Source organism: Anoplopoma fimbria, chromosome 13, assembly GCF_027596085.1.
Source record: "Anoplopoma fimbria isolate UVic2021 breed Golden Eagle Sablefish chromosome 13, Afim_UVic_2022, whole genome shotgun sequence".
NCBI lineage: Eukaryota > Metazoa > Chordata > Actinopteri > Perciformes > Anoplopomatidae > Anoplopoma > Anoplopoma fimbria.
In genome coordinates this window covers 13,617,718-13,629,573 of record NC_072461.1, presented here as the reverse complement: position 1 = coordinate 13,629,573, position 11,856 = coordinate 13,617,718, and the positions used below count along the sequence as shown (strand labels likewise).

Sequence of the window (11,856 nt, the reverse complement as noted above, 5' to 3'; positions counted from 1 at the left end):
AATTCAGTCTGAGGCCCATGCCTTCCTTCTTTGCCAAGTTCATTAAAAGACCTACATTGTTTGGCTGAATTCCAAATAGCATGTTGATCCGTCATAACATTATGCGGGTCCAGCCTACTCATGGATAGCCTCATACTTCTCATTCTGTCTTCTGATGTTCACGTCTGTCCTCTAGCACCACCATGAGGTTCACTTAAGTTCTTAAATCCCAAACTCTTACAACCGATATTTGATGTGGAAGTAAATAAAATAAAAAATAAAATAATTAAATATATATTTGCCTTTTGCAACTTCCTTAGAGTCCCTTTTAGAAGATGTAATGTCTTTTAAAATTTTACGAATATCATATTGCATTTATAAAATATAAGGTGACCGCTTGTCTTTATAATCATAAACATATTAGAGCACTGAAAGTTGATAATTGTAATCAGTGCTTGATAAACTGTACAGGGGATGGACAAATTAACATAACTACGAAAACACTTAATGAAGGTGTGCTTATGACAACAATGCAAGTTGTGTATGTGTTTGACATAATGTGATTTTCTAAAGTGTTACCTTTCTCAAATTTACAAACGTAAACTTCTTTGACTTATGCTGAACTGCAGTTTATGTTTCATTCAAAAAATCAAATATTGAAGAAGCGATTGACAGATTTCAGTTTGACACTTGGCTGCAGCCTGAACTGCTTCTAAGCAAACCTTGCAACTGCTTTTAAGTCACTTTTTAGATTTCACCCACTGCATTAAACAATAATAAATAAAATAAATAATAGGGGATTAATGGGAATCCTGTGGAGCACATTGCATGATGTGAAGCTGAATGTAATTTTATGGTTGATATGAAATTTTGAAATTGCTTCTTAATGTGTTATCAGTGTATTTTGGTTCACTGTGCGTGCCACATGTCAAACCCTTGGAGCAGTCTTTTAACCTTGAAAACAGAATGGACCTGTATCACAGAGATGATCTGATAGGTACTTAGGTCTCACTGCCCACTCTATGAGCCTCTCCACCACTCAACACATACACACTGGACCATTAAATATAATCCATCGTCTTTACTCTCTTTCAGTATTTACACATCATCATTTTACAGCAATATTACTTTAGATTTATGGCATTTTAACCATCTTTTGCCTATCAAAAATATACAAAAATAAAATGGCATCTGTCTCTTCCTATATCACAACTGTCATCAGTCCGTTTTTCTGCTGCATGTTAGGAAGAGGTATGTGATTTCCTGTTCCGCTTTGCTCGCCGTATGGCCGGAAATCGGATGAACTCAAAGTGTTTGCTTTGGTCCGTGTTGGGGAAGGGAGGCGGGCCCGTGTGCAGCCTCTTGATGAAATGGACCTCCCTCTGGTTCTCCCTCGTCCTGGAGGCTTTGATGGGCCTCCCTTTCCTGGTAAAAGCCACATACCGGCCCTCATACTTGGCATTCTGGAAGGCTGTGTAATTGTTCTCCAGTACGATCTCAGTGAAGATACAATCCCTGCTCCGGCCGTTGGGCTGCGTGAGAAGACAGAGAAGGTTTCTTTTGTTAAAACTGGACAGACTGCTGGACACAACGATAAAAGCATTCATTCCGATTCAGTCATACACACATCAAACTATATAACTTCTAAGTCAAAAAGCTAAGTTATATGATCTCAAATAAGCCAATTAACAGAGTTTTATATTAATACAAACCATCTTGAAGTGAGACTACTTAGTTTTAGAAAGAGGAAATGACACATTCTTTCCGTTACAAACAAATAGTTGAAGTTGGAGGCAATAAACACAGAGCTTTTGGAGGAAGTTGTCATGGGAAATATACAAAAGATTCTTTAGCACACCAAAAACACAATCAATAAAACCTGAAAAGAAAGCAAATCATTCACATGTATTCTTGTTCTGCCCATTATTAAAAACTTACTGCCAATTAATTAAAACCACTTTCATGAACTTTTTTTAGAACCATAACGTATAACTAGGGGTATCACAGCCTGAACTCACAACAGAAATAGACAGATATCTTTCCAGGATATGTAGGATTGCAGCTATGAAACAGATGGCAAGGAAGTGGTTTAAACCTGCTCCACCTCCATTAACACCCGGAAGGTATATATAAATATATATATATCGTTGTTTGTTTGATTATGATTCTTTGTGTTTAATCCACTTGTTCCACATACATACATCTCATATGTGTACTTGCACCAGCTCTGTGCAGGCGTTAATTTAGGATTAGATTGTATCGACAATACATGTGAAAATTAGAGCTGATGATGCAGAGGCAGAGCAGAGGCAGAGCGGCGGATGTTTGCTGTTAGCTGATCAAGTGTTGAAATGTTTTTTGAGAAAGTGTGAGTCGCCCAACCACCAGAAGTCCTTGAGCCTGCAGCCTTAACCGGCAACCCAAAATATGATGCAGTTAGCAGCAGCAGAGTGTTAGGTTAGCCATGGACAGACACAGAGGTGCACACTCACTCACACACGTGCACGATTAACCTGGCAGAGATAATAATATAAGGTTTCAATTGATTGGTGCAGGCAGTGGACAAACTACCAGGATCCTATTGACCCAGAGCAGTGTCTTACAGGCAGAGGATCACCTGCCATGATCTTATTGACCCAGAGCAGTGTCTTACAGGCAGAGGACTCACGACCAGGATCCTACTGACCCAGATCTTTGTCTGACAGGCAGAGGACCAACTACCATGATCCTACCGACCCAGAGCAACGTCTGACAGGCAGAGGAACAACTACTACTATGTCTTTCTAAAAATGAGTAATTTCATCTGAACTTATGTTCTGTCTCTCAGGCTCTCAAGACTCAAGAGCTGTTTGGCAGAGTGAGTCTCTCTCTGAGTGTAATTGTTCTATCTAGTAACAGACATTACAGCAGCCACAGTTTCTACACGTCTGATCCACTCTGAGAAATAGTATGACATGTCACTTTTGGCCAGATGTGTGAATTCGTCTTTTCCATTTCCATGAAGGAAGTGGAGAGTTGACTTATGACCAAACACACAGGCGATGCATGATGGGCGGGTACATTCCTTTTACTTCATTTTGTCATAGCACTGATTCCATGCCATCAAAACTCAATAAAAGGATTCAGCCAATAGTCACCTTGTTTCACAAATAAAATAAATCCAGAAATGAAGTTTGTACCTTTCCAACAAGTTTTCCCTTCCGGTTCATGCAGAGGTAGCGCCCACTTTCTGCACCTCTGATTCTCACTCGACTGCCAAAGGTATCCGTCTCCACGAAAAGACGAGCTGCCAGAAAGAAAGAGAGGACAAGGTCAAGGAGCTGAATGGAAAAAAACTGTGAAGACAAACAACGTAAAAACATAGTGACATCACCAACTGCAGACTAAAGTCTTCAATTTAAAATAAGATTATTTTTTTTTAAGGCTTCCTTGTTACATCCCATACAAAACATACAGCCAAATAATAGCATATCAATACTAAACACTAGCAAATATCATTCGGACTAGGCATTTACCTGAAATTTAGACCATGCAGTCCGTGTTACATGCTTGTCATTTGGGTTATTATGTTACTATAACAATTAGCTTTTACTTTGTAATAGATATAATTTAGTAAGTGAATTGTGTTTTTTCAGTGGATGATATCTATGTTGAGCTGAAACTACCGACTGACACTAGAAACCGTTGAGTCAATAAGAGCCCAGGAAGCCTCTAACAAATGACTGAACAAATGTTATCACTGAACATTAAAGAGCAGAATATACATTCTCAATTGAATTCGTCCTGCAGTCAATTGTAGCTTTTGGGCGTTGCAACAGCCTTGTGTATTGGGGCTGTAGAGACAAAGGACTTGTCTTAATCAGCCGCTAATTCGCCAGACGATGGCTTCATGGATACAGCAGGGAGGCCGAATTAACATAGAGGCCTGAACACAGCTCACAGAGGGAGGGACGAGCAGGCCGGAGAAACTGCTGCTTGTGCCTGAGGACATCAGTCCACCGCAGGGGCTTTGAGGCTCTACTGTCAGGGACAAACACTGTCTCCCATCCAAGATTTTCACTTAACTACTGTAAAGAATCTCTTAAATATGTTGCCATTTATGGCAGGACAATCTCTGTTCACCCAGTTAGTGTTTGTTTGAAAAAACACATCAACAGATTTCCTTGCAGATTTGACATTCTGGCAGTTTGAGACTGGATCAGTGAGATTTGTCCTACTGGGGGTGTTGACTGGCAGGTTAGATAAAAAAAAAATCTACCATTACATACATGTCACAGAGCTAAGCAACGCAATTATGAAAAAGTATTTCCCATCAATATCTGAAACTCAGAAAGGTCAATAGACAACTCCAAAATGTTTCCAAAAATACTCCTCCAACTATCAGGATGAATTAATAGTACGTCAACTGCATGATGGAAAGATTTTAAACCAGACAAAGATGGTGGCTGGAAATGTCACATACCTTTGCCCAATTTGTACAACGTGAGTTACATGGACATTTGTTATTTTTCATACACATAATTAGTTATGTGATTATGAGATTATGTTGTGTTATTTCCAGCTCAATTGATTATGATCAGTTGCAACTTGAGAAACAGGTCAAACATATTTAATATATTTTGTAAGATTGTGTAAATGGCTTTAAAGTATGGGTAGGTGATCTTCCTTTAGATTTTCCAGTTCAATGAAGCACAATCTCGTGTCCCAAATAGAAATAAAAAAAGCTGACTGTATCTTTAGATATTTTATAAGTGCAATTTGGACATGCAGTGGTGGAAAAAAAGGACCCCCCTGGATGTACAAATCCATATACAAAAAAAAATGCATAGCCATACGTCTACCAAGGTTAACAGCGGGTCTCGGGTCAGCACTTACCGAACATATTTCCATCCTCAGCTGTGGCGGTGACCCTTTTGCCCTGAATCTGGACGTGTTTCCCGCTGGTGCGACTGTAGAGCTGGTAAACCCTGACCTGCCTGCGGCTGAGCTGGTCCGTCACTGCGCCCTGCGTCCTCACATACTGGTTAAAATTAGGAGACGGGTGATTCTCCCCCTTTTTTTATGCAAAGGGAAAAATGAAATACATAATTTTTTTCTTTCTAATCTGATAATCTGGGATAAAGAAAGGTGTAGCCAATTGTATAACTTCCTAAACAGGCTGAACAAATCCAATTCTCTCTACAGTAAGATTTTAGTGATATCCGTAATATTCATATTCAAATGGGATCATCAGAATGTAGTTATCACAACTTTTGTTATTAACTTTTTTTTCCCACTTCGTCAAGCATTCTCAAATTGTAAAGTTTGAAGTGCGCTTACCTGAGCATGACACCACAGCACGAAAAAATTAAATGATCTGCAGGAGTAACAAGAATGAAGAGTGGTTATGATGAAGAAGTCATTATGTGGCAATCATACAAACACAGGTGCAGCCGTTCGGTCGTCTTACATGTAAATGCAGCGCTGGTTTATTCCATACATTCTTCTGTTTATTTCATCCGATCAATAGAACGCGTTCTTGAGTCACACAAGTCCCAGGAGGATGCGGTGAATAAATCCCAAGGAGCTCCCACAGTGTTGCATATATGCACTCCTGACCTGTCCATCCACCCCAACAGAGGCTGAGGAAATAACCACCTCGGACTTATTTCACCTCACATCTATCAAAAACCTGATCCGGCGGTCTGAGTGCTGAAGAGCTCTTCAGAAGATCCGCGCAACGCACCGCAAGCAGGTCCATCCATCACAAGGAGCTCGTTAGATCGTGGAGGACATCAGTGCGGGGACGGAACGATCCTCGGCTCGGTGCAGGTCTGCTTGGGGTTACTTCCAGGTTTTGAAAAGCCCTCTGTCTCACCGGGATCAGGCTGCTCACTGGTTAAATGTTGAAAGGCAAAGTCCCTCCCTGAAAGCGTTCTATTGTGGGTGGGCACAGCAACAGGACCCTAATGAGGATTCACTGGAACAGGGAGACGCAGATGTGCAGAAAAAGCTTTCTGAGAAACATCTAGATGAGCAAAAATAAAAATAGAAAAATGTGAATTCCAAATCCAGATCCTAAAGTTACAAAAAGAAACGAAACTGAGACTGAAAGAGTTTGATCTCAACTTTCATTCAACACTATCCCTCTGTCTGCCCTGCTTTAATGTAGGGCATTACTGCAGCATTGTATTTAAAAGTGAGTAGCCTAATGGCACCTTATGGGTGTGGCAATTACGTGTTAAAGAGACCACTGCCCCACCACCACCACCCCCTCCCCTTTTATCTTATGGTAACTGGTCACACTTCCAGCTCATGTTAAAGGAGGCCAAAACAAATCATGTAGACAAAAGGCCTGTTTCATCTTTACATAATACACAATCAACATCCAAAGATGAGCAGGATACTGTCCTTCCTCCGCCTTTCAGAACAATCCGTTTACAGACAAGAGAGGAGAGGAGAGGACAAAAGAAACGAGGAGAGGAGAGAAGCAAAGAGAAGAGAGCACAAGACAAGAAAAGAGAAGAGAGGAGAGAAGACAAGCAAAGAGAGTAGAAGACAAGAGGAGAGAAATAGTCCATATGATTACAAAAATCTGTTTCCATTGTGGGAGCTGCTGAGTCCAGATGAGACATATTTTGTGTCCATGGACAGCAGTGTAACCTGAAGCTGCCTCCTCGTCGTCCCCTTCTCACGTTCTCTTGACCCGTCGCTCCTTTCCAGGCAATAAAGCTGTGAATGCAGCAGTTAGGCATTTGGGACATGTTGATTAGCTTTAGACTGGCTGACAGGAGGCAGCAGCAACTGAGTCCACTTGTTGATGTCACTTACTGTGAGACACAGTCAGCCCATCTGGTTCTGTACTGAGGGAGCCACGCTCTGACAGCATGACGGTGCATTTAGCTCACTGCATGATGCAGCAGATAGACTTCCCATTCTGGATAACGTTAGGTACTTTCAGGCCAAAGAGAATGTGACGAGCATGGTCATATCTGGTTCAGTCTGTACAGTTAAAGATTTTTAAAAATGTACAAAACGCTTTATGCAACAGTTAATGTTAACAACTTTATGTTCTTCTAATGCGTCTTTATTTTTAGTAAAAAAAAAATATTAAAACTGAAACTATACTATTAAAATATAGCAATGATGAAATTCAAAAATATATGTATATTTCCAAATCGTCAAATTTTTCCATTTTGACAACTGGTCAACAATGAATATTTGTATCTTTTTATGTGCATTTACGTGCAGGAATGTATATCACACTGAGTAGCAGCTTCAGAACACCACCACCAATAAGCCTTTTTCACAGCAGACATCAAACATGTCTTAGATAACAAGATAACAAAGGTGCAGTCCCAATTAGGTGTCCCAGTTAGTCTCCATTACAGTGAACCACAATGCACAATGGGTCCTGGAACAGGCTCACCCAAAAGGAGTACAGTCAATACTGATGTTATTAATTACACCTATACTTTTGTACCTGTACCTGCTCTGAAAAAAAAGGACTATTTAATATTAGAACATCATCATTAGTTCACCGTCTTTAGTTTATAAAAGTGTTTTTATCTAAGTGCTTTGACAGACAAAGCAGCAAAAGCAAAGCAATAAAACATCAGAACAGTGAGGCCCAACAAAGCAAGACACAAAACTGAGGTAAAAGTTAAACCCTGATAAAACAGTACAATAGATGAAACATAAAACCAATATATGATAATACATTTTTTTTACTAATAAATACAATAAATGTAATTAAATAATTTAGTAAAATAAAATAATAACATCAAAAATAAAATACAGAAGTAAGCGACGACATCACATAAAAGTCAGTCTGTAAAAATGTGTTTTAAGAAGTGATTTAAAAGAGGTTACTGATTCTGCGAGACTTATCTCCTCAGGCAGGTTGCTCATAGCCGAGGGATCCTGATGGGAACAGCACGGTCACCTTTAGTTTTAACCTCGACTTTGGAACAGCCAGAGGAGCCCCACCTGAGGAATCTAAGGTTGAGAACGTCACGTCACAACTCAGAGACCTGGAGCTTTCTGAAAATGATCACTGCCGAGGTCATGACTGCCACTAAAGGGGGACGTTCATATTGACCTGGTAAAAAACCCCAAAAAACAGTACTTTTGCATGACCAAAAATAAAAAATAAAAAAGTCGCAATTTCCCCTTTACAGCTCTGTATTATATCAAGGTAGCTAGCAAATGTGTTTTTCCTGTCATGTTGTGCCTCATAGGGATCGTATTAATGGTTTCATAGAAAGAGGGAGAATTGAGTTGATATTGTTAGCATGTCCTTCAGCACGTTACCAGCTACAAGCTCGTTCATTTCCCTCAGAATGACAGTCCAAAACCGTTTTGGAGCTGTAGTACGGCTTTGCTCCACACCATCCAGTGTTGTGGAGCTCTGTGTTTACACGTGCTTCTTTGTCACAGTGGACGCTTTGCCCACAATTTACATTTCACTGTGAAGTTATTGTAACGTCTGCTTATTTGAAAATGTGACGAAATAACTGATTACTGCAAATTAAATCAAACTAAAAAGTACTCAGAGTACTCGCTTTATCCCCAACACTGTTTGTTTTCCCCACATTAACTGTGCTTAGTAACTAGAGCTTCACACATAAGCTTAAATAGAACTGGACTAAAATTACTTTACAAGTTACTTTTTATGTTGCTGTGTCTCATGACTGAATAGGAGACTATAGCTGTGTAACTGCTGTGTTTAAAAAGAGTTAAACAACTTAACCGCCATCAGAATCCCTGGTGCAGGGCCCGTTCTGAGCAGGCCAATGGCTTGCCTTCCAGTATTGCTGCTTGCATCATCATGCACATCACTTGTTGCCTCCAGGGTAGTGAAGAAGAGCTCGGTTGTAATGTTAGGATATTCAGCACACAGCAGAAAAAGTGAACTGCAGTCAATGAGCAGCGAACCTGGGGATGTTGGACTCAGTCCACCAGCCTAATGTTCCGCTCATTATCTGTAACCAGTGTAACGTTAGCATGAGAACTTGGTGAGATTAACAAACTAAACTAAAGCACATCGCTGTCTCCAGATAATCAGTCATTATCAGTGAATCAAAAGATGATCTAACGTGCTGATAGCTTGAGGCGAGAGCAGGCTTGAGCTGTGCTGTGGTTGTAATGCTACACTGTAGTTACAGAAACAGTAAAAAGGATAGATACTGTGCAGAGAGGTGAGGAGGGGTCTGATTAGGAGTGTGCTGACTTACTTTTATTTCATGACATAGATTAGTCCAAACGTAAGACTCTATCTCAGAATTGGCCTTGAAGATTAGGGCTGTTTCAAAAGAGCAGATGGTGTTTTGAGACATTGTCAACCATGAAATGCCGATTTTTATAAATTTGTTTAGAAATGTCAATATTAACACCAGCATTGATGTAAATGGTAAATGGTTGTGTGCTTGTATAGCACCTTTCTAGTCTTCAGACCACTCAAAGTAACTAACTAACTAACTCACACACACCATAGGCATAGCTTACAGGAGCAATTTAAGGTTAAGCGTCTTGCCCAAGGACTCATCGACATGGACTAGAGGAGCCGGAGACCAAACCGCCGATCCTTTTTGATTCATGGATGATCCGCTCTACCTCTGAGCCACACACTCTTCACTTTGATGTGTTTCATCAGAGTCAAGTCATATCAATTAGTTTATAGCTGAAATACAGGTTGAAGTGTGCAGTTACTCTGTATTTAGGAGCCTGTGTACATAGCTGCCGTAGGAAAGGCTCAGCCCCTTAACAAATAACTATAAAATCAAGAAATGCTTTCATCATTGGTATAATATTCCAACACCAGTATGACATAATCTGATATGCATATTATGATAGATAGATTTAACCCAATTAACTGATGAAGCTGCTGTCATTAGCTGAAACACAGTGTTTTATGTTGAGCAAAGAAAATGTGAGTGCCTAGATATAGATAGATAGCCATGCAAGATGACCTCTTCAACTTCTCTGTCGCGGGAGCTAATAAGTATATATTTTTTGATTTGAGGGTATGGTTGGCTGTGTCGATTACTTTCTGCCGTAGCTGCTGTCATCTCCATGGAGTTACCAGATCTCTGGCTGTGCTGTGCTGTCAGCAAGATGTTAAGACAATGCCATATAGAAAGGAGATAGGGCCTCGAGAGATGTTGCATGACTCGGCCTCCTACTGCCAACTTTAAGTACATAAATACACTGTGATCAGACACCTGAGCAAACAAATCAACTTTCCTTTTGTAGCATTTGAATATTTTCCTGTGGAACTTTAATGGTTGTCAAACAACTGCACGATGGTTCAAATTTAATTACATAAAAGACACAAAAGGCTAACATGACATGTCGGTAATCCTTGTCCAGCATTAGGGTATGTCTGTCTTTTAGCTGAACCCTACATGTACAGACATCTAGACAAGTGCAATGTGGATGAGCCACCCAAAAGTGCAGCCGATGAGGCTGCCCAAGACAGCCCAGTTTCCGAGGTGGGGCAGGGGAGCAAGGTTCAAACTCAGACCTGTGGGCCTGTCTTTCAGCTAACGGCAAAAGCAAGAAACATTAAGAGGTTTCATGGGTTTGTTTACCGTGGGTTTTCTCTGAATGCTCCTGTTTTTTTTCACCCACACTCCGAAGAGTCAGGTGAATTGGAAACTCTAAGTTGCCCCACCATTGTTTTTCTTCCATCCATCCTTCCATCCATTTACCACTTAGAAGTTATCACGCCAGATGAGATATGTAATCAGTCTTCCTCAGGGTGTCCTTCATATGATCTCCACATCAATGCGTTCAGGGAGCATCCTGGTCAGATGCTCCCTGGCGCTGCATTGGAGCGCTGAGAAAAAGGCCAGCTCAAAAGTTTGAGGCATCAGCTGTAGCTTCATGTCACCGGCTTCCCTTGAAAATGACTTGAAGCTGTTGCTTTGTTGCTCATAGTGTGAATGTACAGCCTCACAAACTTGTAAGCATGGCTGTATTGTCAATTTTAAATAAAAAAATATAACTATCTTCGATGTAAATCGATCACTCCACAGGCGTTTACTCTGTTATGATGTTGTCAACACGATTCCGAGGCAGAACGGATTACCAAGCAGGCGAAGCATGGAACTGCTCCCTTAGGTCAGAGTTTGTCTATGAGGCTATAACTTTGTGGTCATTTTATGAATTACAAATTGCAGCTCACTTTTGCCACAGGATCTCCAGTTTTTTAAATCAACATATTGAAGTCATTTTTTTGGATTCCTTTTAGTTTACGTTTGAAAGATGCGTGAGGCAAATACACCTAACATTTCTTTAATTTATTAGTTTACATGTACTGTTAGAATTCATTTTTCTTCATATCGACGATCATTTTTGGGTGCCATCCCAAGTTTTGATGGAAACAAATATTTCAGTACAGTAATTAAAAATGAATCATCACAATAAATATGTCTGTTTATGAAATTTAATTAATTAACCACATTATAGTTGTGATAAAACAGGGAGGAAAAAGTGCTTTATAGACTTTTGAGCAATTGCCAAATTTCCCAAGACTTCAAAACAGTGAAACCCATTTCCCATAGAGCTCGGGCCTTCCTCGGGGCTACTGTAGCTCCAGTGACAAGTGAAAGGAGAACTGGTGGTCTCCAAACAGCTCTGACCACATCGTAAAAATCTACGCCATAAAGAGCAACTGGCCACTCTTTCTGACCCTGCAAAAATAGAGGCAAGGGTTCAGAAAGTGGGTGGTCCCCTTTATGAATGATCAAAAGAACAGAAAAGTTAAAAAAAAAAGGAAAGAAAAAAAGACTGAAGGATTCACTTGGACGAGCAGCCTGCTCTTCATCAGCAGCAGCGGGGCTCTTCTTGTCCTTCACGCCACCCGAACCCAAAATCAGGTCAGTCTTCAGCGCT

At 40.4% G+C, this 11,856-nt stretch overlaps 1 protein-coding gene across 1 annotated transcript; it reads right to left on the bottom strand.

Annotated features, from left to right (window-relative positions):
- Positions 1-1,216: 1,216 nt before the first annotated feature.
- On the bottom strand, positions 1,217-5,460 carry fgf17 (fibroblast growth factor 17). Its single transcript, XM_054611299.1, has 5 exons — positions 5,429-5,460; positions 5,299-5,335; positions 4,855-5,032; positions 3,159-3,265; positions 1,217-1,511 (listed from the first exon to the last, which is right to left on the bottom strand). The coding sequence occupies exons 1-5, from the start codon at positions 5,458-5,460 to the stop codon at positions 1,221-1,223; spliced, it is 645 nt and encodes a 214-aa protein (XP_054467274.1). The 3' UTR covers positions 1,217-1,220.
- Between the last annotated feature and the right edge of the window lie 6,396 nt (positions 5,461-11,856).